This window comes from Pygocentrus nattereri, chromosome 5 (genome assembly GCF_015220715.1).
Source record: "Pygocentrus nattereri isolate fPygNat1 chromosome 5, fPygNat1.pri, whole genome shotgun sequence".
Lineage (NCBI taxonomy): Eukaryota > Metazoa > Chordata > Actinopteri > Characiformes > Serrasalmidae > Pygocentrus > Pygocentrus nattereri.
The window spans coordinates 34,824,272-34,839,103 of record NC_051215.1 but is presented as its reverse complement, the minus strand read 5'-3'; the positions used below and the strand labels follow the sequence as shown (position 1 = coordinate 34,839,103).

Below are 14,832 nucleotides of genomic sequence, written 5' to 3'. Positions count from 1 at the left end.
ACCACACTGCACAGCCCATGCCATGCCCTCAGAAGAAAGCACCTAGTGGACCCACAACCTAAATGACCTGTGCATGCTCTGCCCACAAATGTATTATTTATGAGCTACTATGAGGTTGGACAAGCTTTCCTGAGCATTGTTAAAAACCCCTGTCAGCCTAATGTTTTGTCAAAATATATAAATCATGAAACATTGTTTGAGTCATTATATAAGTACTCCCTGTATTTTATTGTACACTCTTTAAAATAACGTTGCTAAGTAAGGTTCTTTGTGCAGTACCACAGAAGATGGTTTCCTAAAAACATTTCTAAAGTTGAAAGTGCCTGCATATAATGTAAATTCAACTGATTTTTCAAAATGTATGCAGTTTATTCTTTGAGATGCATACAAAGTCATTCAGAGTGGTTTGATGTGAAATGCTCTCTTCAAGAGAAATTTACTAGCTATAGTGGTGGTGACAGGAACCAGGGGTAATAATGTATAAAACATAAATATTACTTATTTTATTTACTATCCAAAACCACTGGTGAACCTACACCTCTCTTTTAAGTGTTTATAAGTAGTGCTGATCATAGAATTATAGTGGTAAATCTAAACAAATATTTTTTGTTTTCTTTGAGTACTGTTTTGCCTTGTATGGTGTGTATGTACCTCTTTGCCATTAATATATTTAAAAAAAATTTAGACCATAATCTTCTTTCAAAACCAGCATGTGTCTCTAGCATCAGGAAAAAATATTCATGGTGATTTTATGAAGTTCATTTTGTGAGGGAGCTTTTAGAGGTATTAATGTCTTCAGATGTCTAGTTCCTATCACCACTGTGAGCAGCTGTGAATTGGTAAGTGTCTCTACAATAAAACATTTCACATCAAACCTCTCTGAATGACTACGTTTCAGTCATTTATTTATGCAGATTTTTTTTTACCTTTACACTATGTGAAATCACTTTAAACCTTTAAAAAGGTTTTTCACACACAAATTTCATTTTGAGACATGGTTCTTTACGGAGCCAAAAGTGATTTTTCTTTGACTTTACTCCAGGAACCCTTTGTGTCAAACTTATTCTTTAGACATGTTGGCAATGTCAATGTCATAAATTTGCTACTTTGCTAATGTGTGACCTGTCACATGCATACAAAATGAATATCATATGACATCAATTACACTCTAACCCAGAAAACTGGGTTGTGTCCTACAATTTCTCATTAAATTGAATGGGTCCAACTTTGCAACGGTCGTTACGAAAGAACGCATTGGTGGTCAGAGCATGGGTAAGTCAGTTTTCCCAAGAGTTATCCATAAAATTAGCAAATCAAGTCAATGTCCACTTCACTTTATAGCATAGCATATATCATCAGTCTAGGTCCATCCCAAAGCCTTGGTGTCCCACCTCCTCCACAAAAACCACACCCGGAATGAATGTGGTGACAATCTGAAATGTCAAGCAGATTGATACTGGTAACACTAGTCATGGACTTAAAAGAGCCCAGGGGAAGGGAAAAATCCATCTCTGTCCATCCCTCTCGCTGTCAGAGGCAATTTTTGCAAGATGCTGTGCTTTCAGAAAGTGGAAATTGTTCTGTGGGAAGTTCTTCAGATTCTTAGACTTAACGAGCATTGTCTCCAAAACACAATCAAAACAATGTGGCCCCTTCGCTTCCACACTCCCCTCCAGCCCCTGCTGCCTAGGCCCCAGCCAGCTTCTCTTCAGCACACAGCGCTCATCCCTACTCTCTGGAATTGAAATGATCCAGCTCTGCATTTCAATTCTCCTCCGTACGTGGGCCCTTTTTTACTCACTGCCAATGATTAGAATACCTCGGCTTATTGCAGTCATGGCAGATTAGGGTTGAACTAGCTGTTGTACAGTAAGTGGCCTCTAGATGGCGGAATAGTGCTGTAGTTGAATTAGGAGTAGAAATGAAGCACTGAGGTCCTCCTAAACCTGTTTAGCAAGAATGCTGTCAGCAGAGGGGTTAGTTTGGTGTGAATAGAGGGATTTTTCTCACTTGTCACTTGCTTTTCTTTATATAAGTCTCCCGGTGGGATGTGGTGTTTTGTTTTTCTCCCCCCCCACCCCCCCTTCATTTTCTTCATGTTTATTTGTGGACATGTGCCGCCTGTGTTTTGGTGATGTGAAGTCATTTCTGTAGGTACTTAGATGTGATTTCTTAAGCTTTTCTTTTCAGAAAAAGGCTTCATTGTGATCTGTATTGCCTTTGTTTTTGGAGTGTGTGGTCCAAACAGTATTGTTACAGCATTAATCATCACAGGTAGAGAACCTCACCAATCATATATGTTTGTTAATTGGCATCCTTGCTTTTTTTATGTCATCGTTTGGAAGGTTGTTATTAGGAGTGCACAGACAAGTGCTGGCAGCATACTTACTAAATATGGTTCTGATGTTTAAGAGGCTTCAGTTAGGGTCTGTGTGTAGCTGTGTTAAGTCACTCACATCGTCATGTTGTCTTGTGTCTCCTCCTCCTCCCTCCATGTCTCTCTCTGACTAACATATCCACATGACGTATGCTTTGATGAATGTCAACCTCAAATCTCTGAAGTGACAGATTTCAGCATGACATTGAAGTCTCAGCCTCACTGCTGCACGACAGGGCACCGCCTTGAACTGTTTCTGTCCTGCAAACAGTTGACTAGCCTCCACTCCAGCGCTGAGACTGCAGCCTCTTCTTTCTGCATGCTTATGGTCCCTAATTTTAGCTCTTATGCATGATCTTTTGGAGGGAAAAACAGTCCCTGAGGTTAATGTACCCTATTCTCTCGCTGGCGTATTACTGAAATTTACTCTTAATTTAGGATAATGTCTTCATATGGAAAGCAAAAAAGCAGGATTTTCCCTACAGACCAGGGTGCCAGACTTGATTATGGTCCGTTTTGACACCAGGAGAATGAGTACCAGGGACTGTTTATTTTTTATGTTTATTTACTTATTTTTAAGCCAGGATCACAGCACACAAATGCTGCTGTAGCCTCTCACCACCACTCCCCCGAGACGCACACGTACTCTCATGAACTCTTTCCCACATACATTCCCACATGTCCACACAGAAACTCTTGAATTGAAATATGCAGAACGGCTCTTTAAAGGGCCCATGTGGTAGAAAAGTGAGATTTTTTTTTAAATAAAAGACTTTGATATAGAATGTAAATGTTATTACAAATGTTATTAAAATTTGCAACTTAGTGTGTTGTAGTATGCAAATCTTGTTTACATTTCAAAATGTACTATTGACAATTTATATGGCCAGTATAAAGAATCTAAACTAAAACAGCCTGTATTGAATTCATTGTTTTGTGATGTTGTGAAAACCAGTGCATTTGCAAATGTCTGCCCATTTGGCCTATATCAGTTTAGCTTCATCCATTCAACCTACAGAGCAACAAAAGCATTTTCTTTCTAAGAGATTAAGAGAGGTTAGAAAATCATGAAGTGATAATGAATTATGAGTATGTTTGGTATATAAACTCACACTATTGTCATTATTATTATTATTGTCACTATTGTCTACATGAAAAATGTAGAATATAGCCCCTTTAATCAAAGGCTCCTGCAACAGTATTTCTATATTTTGCCACTTCTTCATGAAATCCTAGCACAATCTCCTGCTCAGTCCAGTTATCATTGTAGGAGGGGGCATAGTGTGGTGAGTTGGCATTAGGGTTTGGTAAAAGAGCCTGATGCCTGTTGTTAGAACCTGTAGTGTAGTGTGATGCCACTGACAGGGCCCTGCTGCTGCATGATGGGATACAGGTACGTGATCCTCTCCTTTAGACATAGAGGATACATTTGATGTAGCAAGTTTTTGCTGCTGAAAGCATTCACCCATCCTTGTCTGCCTGAATGCCCCCCTGTCCCTTACCCCACTGATCCTACTGTCATATCTGACCTCTTGACCTTTTATGACATAACCAGCCTTAGGGCACAGCTTGACCCTGGCGAGATGGCTGTTTCCTGCATAAATGAGGTATCTGTCAGAAGTCTCCAAAACTCTACAATTACTTCTTTTACTCTTCAAATAAATTTGGCCTCCCTAAACATTGTTCTGACTATACAACGCCTGAAACATGGAGTTCCTGTAGCTGTAGCTGGCTGAGCAGGAGATGCATCATCTCCCATAGATGGGTCAAGCCTGTGAGAGCTTGCTGCTAAGGCTTCACTTTCTGTTCCTTTATAAAACAAACAAAAAAAAGTTACCTTCAGACATCCCTGGTTGATGAACTCTTTTTTTTCCTTGCCATTAACCTGCTGCTTCTCCTCTCCTCTCATCCAACACATGACTGTAGCCAAGATGTCCGTCTACAAGCGAATGAAACTGGCATGTTGTTTTGATTGCGGGCGCTCTGAGCGCGACTGCTCGTGCATGTCAGGCAGTGTACATAGTAACATGGACAGCCTTCAGAGGGCCTTCCCACTTTCTTCTGTCTCTGTTCATGATTGCTCAACCAGTTTACGTGCCTGTAAGTTCGATCGCCAAACCACACTGTTCTTTCACGTCTGTGACCTGTGTCTGTGTTCGTGATGTCCTCCATGTGCTGTGATTTATTTCTTTATTATTTATTTTTGGGTTTTTTGAGTTTTTTTCCAGTTCTGTGCCTCCATTGTTTTCCTATCTGTGGCTTTGTTGTGGGTGTTTTTGCTGGGTGTGGTGGTTTATTGATGAGTATGATTTTCTGTACAGTGGTCTGGTGGTAGTTGTAGTGTTGTGGCTTTTCTGTGATGGTGCCGCACTAGGTGATAGGAGTGTTTTGGCGCATGCTGTGTTTTAGTGGAGCACTTGTGCAGTGCTGATGCCTTGACAAGATCACTGTTCAGTGTTAACAACAAATAAAGCAGGTTTAATCTGTATCTGTTCAATGAAGTATGTTCAATGTTTTCCTCAGAAGAAAATTGATGGACTTGTTGTTCAATGTACAATATGTTGATATTGATGATGTTTTGATTTTGATGTTCAATGGTTTTTGATGGTCCTTTAGGTTGAGGACAATACAAATGTATTAATAACTCTCTTTTTTCCCTATAAAGAAGCTTCATGCACATGAAATCATTTCTGAGAATGTTTTATGAATGTTTCTATATAATGCTGTTTTTCAGTATGGGGACAATGTGGCCAATATTTCAGGTTTAATTGAAGAGTTCTGTCCATTTGTAAAGATCCTATTGATTATTTGCTCATTGAGTGATATTATAAACATTTCAATTTTAGAATCAACTGCTTAATTGGTATTTCCAACATTTCAATATAAGAATTTCCTCAATGAGAGAAAGTCATTACATCATTGCCTCATATAATATTTTTCATGATATATTTTATTTCAAAGGGATCTTTACTTGAATGTCCATAAAGAGCTTACGCATTGCAATGTCTCTCTGTGCTCTTGCTCTTTGACATCTTTTAACCATAGGCTGTTATGCCTTCACCATTTCCACAAGCCCAAAAAAACAATCTTCCTCCCAGAGAATTTGCTTTTAATAGAGTACACAATTGAGTGGGCAAACACAGAGTACTCTCTGCTTTGCCATGGGATCAGATCCACTCCCCGCTCAGTGCTTTTCCATTCGCCAGCAACTGGGGAAGTCAATGTCCTTTATTTAATGCCTTGTATACCACAGTGGGACTGTCTGGCTCAATGTAAAAGTTAAAAGGAGATCCCCTGGCAGAAACTCAATTGAGACGGCAGTGATTGGGTCCGTAGGAAGAAGTCAGATGACGGACACATTTAGCTGTGCGCAGCACAGTGCTGTGGAGGGGCCTTCTCATTAAGGCCCTGCAGATGTGAAATACTAAAGTGTCTGTCAGTTAGGCCTGGCAGTAGCATGGGCTGCTTATCAAAGCAGGGGTCAGTTCAGACGATCGCATTTCCTCTGAACTGCTCTCCGACTGCTCTCCACATCCTGTTAGATTAGTGTCAAACACGCTATGATGAGTTTGGCTTTGTGTCTTGTGTTTTGGTCAGGGGGTGATATCCCTGGATACCAATTACTGGCCATTACATTGTTACTGATCTCCCCTCGCCCCATCATCCTTCGTTGGATTTCAGGAAATCCATTTGCTGTCTTAGTATGTGTTTTTTCCTCCCTGAATTGAGCATGTGTTCGCTTAAAGCTTCAGACTCCTGACAGTTGTTCGGGCCAAGGATTTTGCTATGCTTTCTCTCATCGGTTTTGTGTCAGAGCTAACATAACATTTATATGATAAGGAATTAATTCTGAGCCTCCATCTGACTTTGATTTCGCTGGGTTGAATAATTGATTTATTTTGGACTCAATCTTATATGCAGTTTCAAGTTCAGCTTTTACAGACAATACTCGCGCCTCATAAATGCACTGTGCAATCGCCACAGTTGTACCTGTGGTTGAGTTAGTTAGCTTCATCTGCACTCTGAGGCCTCCTGGTCTGGTTTAATTCAGTGGGCTGAGAATGACCTGGAGAATAGCATCCTGTAAAATGAAAATTGTATACTCCAACCATTCTGCACCCCTTGGATTGGGAAGCATATATATCATAGTGTGCCTACGCTAAGCATGGTGCTCTAGAGTTATACCTCCACATTATACGAGCTCAGTTATTGCTGAGATAAATACAGTTCCCTTGGATGCAGTAATTCTGCAGAATGTGTGAAACGCGTGGCAGTAAAGGCGCTCTGTCCTAGACAAGCAGCCTTGCATCTTCAGAGCCTCCTCCACTCTGCCCTGCTGCTCTTTGCATTGTTCCACGTGTGCAACCGTCTGGATGCTAATGCTTTTCCATGCCAGGACCAGACAAAGAATTATTAGTATGAAAATGAGATGCATGAGAGGTAGACAACTGCGTCTCTTTTGCTGTTAGCTGCAGCCGAAACCCAAAGAGCGTTTGACAAGGAGCCAGGAATGGTGTAGCCATCATTACGACTGCGGAGCTCAGCACACCATTAAGAGGTGTTTGATACCAGTGAACAGTGTGAGCTGCAGGAGGCACGTGCATGCTGCCAGTGGCTTAGCCGCTTCTGCTGTAAGTTACGATGACAATTACAGTCCCTCTGCTCTACCTGCCAAGACTTATCCTCTCATTACGGCAGATTTAAGGAGTCTAAAAGGTTCTCCACATCTCAGAGGGCATTAATTCCTGTTTTGGACATAACAGGGCTACCACAGGAGCCTGGGCCATGGCTGTTTTGTAAACAGTGGCCAGTCTTGGACAGAGACGGCAGCGTGAGGTCAGGGGCTTCTTTTCTGCTCTCAGGGGCATATGTGTTTTTTTTTCCTTGTCTTTTTTTTTTTTTTTTTTTTTCCCCTCCCGCTATCTTGCTTGGTGTCAGGCGTGGGAGATGATGATTTGGGAAGCTGGGGCAGGACTAGGCGGGGCGGCCCTGAAGAGCGGCTTCTCCTGTCCGCTCCTTGCAGGGCCAACCTCAGCCGAGCCGGCCCTTATGCGGCTTGACATGGAAATTATGTTTGCATTTTCATTTTCCCCAGCACTGCTGGTGCGTCAGCAAACTCTCCCTGACAGTTCCTTACCACCAGGCAGGAGCAAGGGCCGCCTGCCCCCCTCCGCCTGCCCGGGACAGATGCTAGCCAGAACGGCCGCTTGCTCGTCCTGAACCCTCAGATCGCAGGCGACAGATGCCAGGGCTGGCGCGGGGCCCCTACTTGAGCACTCGTGTCATGGCCCCGCCCTGGGCCTGCGCCGTGACCTTTACGGCATCGTATACTACAGCTCTAATGAAAGAGCGGGCTCTGGATACTCAGAAGAGCACAGCATAGCCGAGTAGGGCGCAGTTGCGGGCACTGGAAGGTGCTGAGAACTGAATGTGTACCATACTTCCTGCCTGCATCACAGCCAGAGTCTGAAATGAACCCCTGAAAATGCAATTTTACTGTTTAGTTATTTATCTAAAAGTGTATTATTTAGTAATGACAAAGCTTGCACAATATATGGTTGTTAATTAATTAAATGAAAAAAATTAAATGAATAATGTAATCCAAGTAAATTATTGCGTTCAAAATTCTACAAACCCTTCTAATCATTCAACAGCATATGTTATTACATTGCAAGGTATATTGCAATTGCAATATATGCCACTATTATTACAATACTAGTATTCTGTTATGTGCTCACGAGAGCAAAGAACTGAAGTGTGCATGAAGTGTTAAGGGGTTACCAACTGCACCCTGCCAAATGAGGGTAAATTAGGGGTTGTGGCATGTTAAAATAAAAATATCACGGCCCAGTAGGTGGATATTTTTTTTGCATATTACATGTTGATGATATGGCTAAAATTTACAAGCAAGATCTAAAATCTTTCCCACTGGCTGTAAGTGTTGTGCTGCCACTTAATCAGCAGTCCAAATGTTACTGTCTGTGGCATTGAATATGGAATGAATGTCATGAACGTGTCAGGCCACTTTAACAAAACTGCCACTCTTTATCCAGTGCTAAACTAGCTTGTGTAGATATTTGCATTAGGAGCTCAGCACTTTGAATGCTAGTTATCATATTGTTATTTTTGTCACTGTTGGTTATGTGGTAGTGTGTCATTGACTTTATTATTAGATAACTTACCAGAAGAGTTTACAAAGTAGGTTTTGCTTTACCAACCACATATGATGAGGCTGATGATGAAACATGATGATGAAATTTTTATACTTGCCACAGTGGCATGTAGATAGAAAAACAATTTCAGACCACTATCACATCACATCCTGCTGTCTGCTCCATATTGGGTGTTTCCCTGACTGGTTTGTTGTGTCATGTGATTCACTGCATCACAAGGCGATACACCTTACGCAAGAAATTGAGTCTGACTGCATTAGATCACTCATAACCATAATCAAGTTCTCTTCAGAACTGCGAAGTTGTCTAATAATTTACTGAAAACGTTTGCGGCATGTCAAACATGGAGCATGACTTCTCAGACATATCAGACATTTCCTTTTTATTAAGCAGCTTGAGATAGAGTTTTATGCAAAAGTCAGAGACCACTCTTTGTTTATTTAATTTCCAGTTGGAATGGCCAAGTTGTCAGGAAAAAGCAGAAAACATACAAATGTGTAACAGACAATAGCACACTGGTGGTGTCACTGGTGGTGACATTTTAGGTGGTCTACCAGGTCTTATAAGGTTGTTAGTGGATCCCATTATCTCTGTGTCTACTAATCATTTTGAACCCCAGCTTTAGGAAAATCTTGTTTCCCCATGATTATTTCCTTGCTTAGCATGGAGATTATCTTACATGTCTTATCTATCTCCTTAGAAATATTTTCTAAAAGTTTAAGAACTTATATGTAATGGCTGGTTTGACTGGAAATGAATTAAATAAAAGGTGGTTTCTGAGTGTGGGAAGTTCTGATCAGAGCATATGGAGTTTTGTGTGTGGACCATTTTTTGCAATATATGCAACATATAGCAGGTTTGTAAAGCTAAATATATTACTAATCCTTAGTACAGTCTGTAGGCTTAGTACAGTTTATAGGGTTTTATAGGTGTGGTGTACGGGTTAATTCCCAAAAATTGCTGCTTGCTGTTGACACACATCACGGGCCAACTTTCATCTCATTTTCCATTTTTTTTTCTCTTTTTTTCATTTTATCATCACAAGCATCATCATTATCAATATCAACATCTTTGTTATTGCTTATTGCTTTCAATTCTGTTTAAATGCTGTTTCATTTAAACCTAAATCTCTCTTATTTTCATCTGATCTGTGTGTTCTTTGTCTGTGTACTGTTTCTCACCCTCATTCTCTCTCTCTCTCTTTCTTTTTTCTCCCTCCCTCCTTCCCCTTCGTCCCTCCCTCCTCGTAACCTCTCATTTGTTTCTGCACTCTCTTCAGCCAAATATAAGTATAACGGATATGTCAGATCACGTAAGTCTGCTCCTCTGTTTTCCACATTCCTCCTCCACTCATCTAGCTCTCCTCATGTAACCTGTCCGCTATGCTTTTGTGGTTTATGTGATTTTGCCCCCTGAAGTATTATGCTACAAAGCTGCCATCTTTAGCTCTCTGTAGAAGGCTGGAGATTGATAGGAGGCTGCGATGACAGTTCTTCAGCACTGGACTGTAGTCAAATGCATCAGAGTGGCTCTCTGCTCTGTTACTTTAAAACATGTGCGGGGGAAAGGTCAGGTGATGATGGAGAAAACCCACATGAAATCCAGATGCTGGATAAAGAGCACTCTGTCCTTGTGAGAGATGATTTAAGAGCTAGTAATGCTATGAAGTTCATAAAAAGCGCACATGTTTCAGGTTGCAGCAAATTGTTTGTATTGCTGAAAGTGGGACAGCAGATGGCGCTATAACTCCAGAGAAAACATAAGAAAGAAAGCAGCTCTGTTTACAACCAAATACATTTTAGCTAAATATTTCACTGTCCCAAGCACATGGAGAGCCTTGCATTATAGTGTGTAGCACTACAAATGTGATTTTATATTGATGAATATTGATTTTTATTTTATCAAAAATATGATGTATGTATTATTAATTGCATAGAATATGCTTAACAAATAGTGGTTGAGTTAAATGCAGTAACACAATGTGTTGGAATATGTGTTGTAATACCCTGAAATGTGAATGTAGTCTTAATATTAATTAATATTTGCATGTAAAAACAACAGCAATATTAATAATATCATATTAATAATAACAATACTATTACTAATACTACTTCTTCTACTAATAATAATAGTCTGAATAATTTTAAACATTTACCAAATATTGCCATTAACAAAGTTTTACACTTTTGGCTGAGCCACAGTTACATATTCCGCAATTTTCCAGAGCCTTGATAAGAGCTTTGCAATCAGGCTTCGTCACAGCATTTGCATTTCAGGAAGGGACAGTTGCCGTCTGGATTATTGTAAATCCACAGTGAAAGTGCCATGGCGCATGTTCTCCGTGTAATGCTGCATGTGTTTGACAGGGGCCAGATGAATCCAGGAGTTATCTGTGGCGGCCTTTAAATCTATGCGGCAGCTGACGGCAGAAATAACCATCTATTTATTGCTCAGAGCGAGGTTTGGGGAGCAGACGAAAACTGCTTTTCCACTTACACCACATATTGGTTAACCTCTTGCATTTCGCGTAGATGCCATTAGGTTGTAATCTCTGGATTCTGGTGGCAGGCAGTGTGTTTGATAAGTCCCAGTGTGAACCACTTCACGTACCCTATGTGCCCCGCTCACTCTTATAGACATGGAGTTAAAATGTTTTATCAGGTTACCGTTGTTTTGGCTTTTGCAGCTTTCAAACAGATACAGTTGTATGCAGGGGTTTGAACACTATGAGTCAGATTATATGTTTTGTTGAACACATTCTCTAAGATGAACGTATGTAAATAAGCTATTTTTCTGCAAATTTTAGTGCACTGATTCTTTTTACTTGCTGAGTTGAATATATTAGAAAAAAAAATAAAGCATAAAATATAAAATGTACTGTAACTTTTTCAGAGGCAACATTTTATCTTTTCCCCAGTATGTTAAATTAAGGAAGAAAGAGTAATTAAAGTGTTTTCTCTGTGGAGGATAAGTACTTATTTTCACTTAGAAAAATCAACAAAACATGTCATTTGATTAACATTTGCTAACAGCTGTATGTAATTTAAAGGAGAGACTGTTGTGTTATCCCAGTGCAGTGTATGTGAACTATTTTCTGCGGTTTGTCTGTAATTCAACCGTTAAGTTCATTAAAGATGTAAAGTTAGTGCAATTATTAATTCTGCAGTAGAAATACTGTACATTCCCTACCTGCTGTCTGAGCTGATTCACTCAGACTGTTATCATGTCTTGTGTGCAGTGCTTTGTTCTGTTATGTGGACGAGTGAGAGGGAGGAAGAGTGCTTTTAATTAATTCATGCTTAGTAGCAATGGCAAAGCAAATGTCATATTGAACATTTCACTTTAAGTGCATGCCAAGTGGTTAAGTGGTATTTAATAAAACCAAGGTGTCATCGTCAATTATTTAGAAATGTGATGGCAGCCTTTATGGCACAAAACCTCAGCTCTCTAAGCTTAAATAGTAATCAAAGGGGAAAATAAATGGTCCAGCAAAGGACAATCACATTAACTTTTATTTTCATACTTAAATATTTATTGTTTGATTCTCAAGCAGTATGGCAATTAATAATGGATAATAAAATGTTTTAATCATACAGTGTATTTTGCTTTGCTCTTACAGCAATAATGGCATGAGTTTTCAGGGCTCAAAAAATATTAAGTTAAACATTAATTCCTACATGTATATTGAATACTAATACAGAAAACTAATCACTTTCAAGCATTTTGAGAGTAAAGGCTTCTTTTGTGTGTGAGCAGGAAGAAGCACCACTCCTCTTATTGTTCTTATCTTCCATTGTTTGACAGTAAAGGAGGAAGTTAAACCTACTTTTCAAAATCGCACAATTAAAGTAGCCAACAGCATGGCTGTCCCGAATGCACTGTCCCAAGCTGTGGGTAGCAGCCAGCAGCCTGTGGTGGAACGTTCTGTGGTGGCCTCTGTGCCTCTCGTTAATAACCGTAAAGGAAGCCTCCTCCCTCCGGTCCCACCCTTGCGCCGACGCCTCAGCCTGGCTGGCCTGAACCGGGCCCGCAGCCTGCCGGGGAAATACCGCTACCACCCCAGCTCCTCCACACTGTCCTCCACGCTCTCCTCCACACGCTCCCCCACACCCTGTAGGTGGCCCCTTAGCAGCCTGCATCAGCCCCCCCAAACACCACCCTTCCACCCTGCAGGCATGGCTAGATGCATGTAACACGGTTTGCAAACTGGGGCTGTCACAATTACTCCGTATAGCTTTGTTACTCAATGAAACAAAGCAAAAAATAGTTGATTGAAATTTTTCTTGTGAATCTGCAGTGATTAGTTGACAGTTTGCACTTTGATAATATGCATTTTAGGTTCTTTGACTAGTCTCTTTTGGAATGAGAATTAGAGCTTCATGGACACTTCATGGACAATTTTAATAGATATTGCTTTATATTTTTGTATAATTGTCTTTGTTTATCTTTCTTTTGTGAAGTATCTTAGAAGCTTTACAAGGCTGTAAAAACAGTTGTTTACTTAGGTAAAAGAATGTTTGGCCTTTTTGATAACTGTCAAATTAACTGGTAGATTACTCGATAACTAATATTAATAATCAGTAGAGACAGCCCCGTTTGAAACCTACTTTGCCTGCCCTCCCAGGACTCTGTGTGTATTTGTATTTATGTGTGAGAATGCTTTGTAGCAGCAGTTGCTGTTAGTATCTGAAGGAAGAGAATACATTGGAACCTATGCTGGACAGTGGATGTGGCCAGATTAAGTTCCACACAAAAATATTTCTGAATTGTAGGCAGGACGTGGGCTAAAGCAGCCCAGAGCTGCTGCGCTGCGAGTAACTTATGTATTTAAAAAGTTGCATCAGCCCATCCTATACTGAAGCCAGTGGGGACAGGTGCCTAGCCAAATTGTCTTGACCACCGATACAAAAAAGAGAAGCACCTATTGATGCCCATGGTCTGGAAGAGCAGTCGCACTTTGCCAGACTGATCCCATTTTGATTGAAGTTGTAAAAGTGCCCTTATGTAATTTGGAACAAGCAGGGACTTGCTGAAGCAGCCATGCTGCAGGTAGAGTTATTTCATTGTTAAGCCTGTTCCTGAAGGGCACTGCTGTAGCTCGTAAATCTCCGCAGCCTAATTTGGAGGTGCAAGGGCAGCAGTGTGGCCCAAGCTTAGCCTGGCCACTCACTCCTCACCCATAATAGGGAAACAAAGGGCTATGCTGTGGCCGAATTGCAGGGAGTGATATTTTGAAAGTTGATTAGTGTTTCACATTGCCCTGGCCATTGTGAAGTTGCAAATGTCAAACGATGGCATTTGGTATATACCCAGACAGAGCATTTTTAATTTGTCTTTTTTCATTAGTTGAATTAGTTGACAGAGAAATGAGAGCAGCATGTAGGATGCTCGTGTTATGGTGGCGCTGCTTGCGGTGTTTGCATATTTTTCACTAATTCCGTTGCTGTGGTTGTGCACTCTAACTGAAGTGTTTTTGCAAGTTTTTGGTTTGAATATGAGTAACATCAGTGACCTACTTTTAAATCTGCTCTCATCCTCAGATACACATTATATACAGTTGTATGCAAAAGTTTGGGAGCAGTTGATCAAATGACAACATAAAAAGGTTTGAGAATTTTTGAGGTTTTGAAAATAACTACACATCCTCTTCAGAGAACACACATTTTTGCATTTAAATGCATTTTTTATTTGCTAAATTGAATTCATGAGGGTAAACTAAAAACCAAATTGTGGCAGTGCAAAAGAAATATTAATTAAAAAATGCTTTATTTTTACCAATTTGTTTATGTTGTCAAATACATAGAAATTGTGCATTACATTTGCAGAAAAAGTGCCATGTTCACACTGTTTCCCTGTAGAGCATATGTTAACTTAATTTCACTTAGAAAATAAACAAATCATGCAGTTTGGTCGGGGGTGTTCAAACCTTTGTGTACAACTGTAGCACATATCAGATACAGTTCAATGTAAAGTGCTAATCAGAGATAACAATGTAGTTAAACATTATAAGTACTTATAATTTGTTGTATAATGTTTTTGTGGTCACTGTGGAAATATTGCAAAATAGTGTGGCATTTTAAAAGGAACAGTTATATTGATTACAATGAGGACTGTCTATCTTTGTAAGCCTTAGCTGTAGATGTGCTATGGAGATGCATCCTATTGCTATTTTAGCTTGTAACATGCCTCAGAGTGTGAGAAGCTGATGTTGACCTTCAGGCATCTTCACTCTTGTGAATGGTATGATCAGTAGCAGGGGTGCTTGTGACTTTCATGAGCCCC

At 40.2% G+C, this 14,832-nt stretch overlaps 1 protein-coding gene across 21 annotated transcripts in view; it reads left to right on the top strand.

Moving 5' to 3' along the window:
• kcnma1a (potassium large conductance calcium-activated channel, subfamily M, alpha member 1a) overlaps positions 1 to 14,832 on the top strand; it is a 212,960-nt gene that overhangs the window by 165,852 nt on the left and 32,276 nt on the right. For 5 of the 21 annotated variants that reach the window (XM_037538389.1, XM_037538385.1, XM_037538397.1 and 2 more), the window contains 2 exons: positions 4,304 to 4,477; positions 9,830 to 9,862. The exons of 9 other annotated variants lie outside the window; for them this stretch is intronic. In XM_037538389.1, coding sequence (XP_037394286.1) covers positions 4,304 to 4,477; positions 9,830 to 9,862 — 207 coding nt within the window. The remainder of the gene's footprint in view (positions 1 to 4,303; positions 4,478 to 9,829; positions 9,863 to 14,832) is intronic. 7 more of the 21 variants (XM_037538405.1, XM_037538388.1, XM_037538406.1 and 4 more) reach the window with 2 other exon arrangements.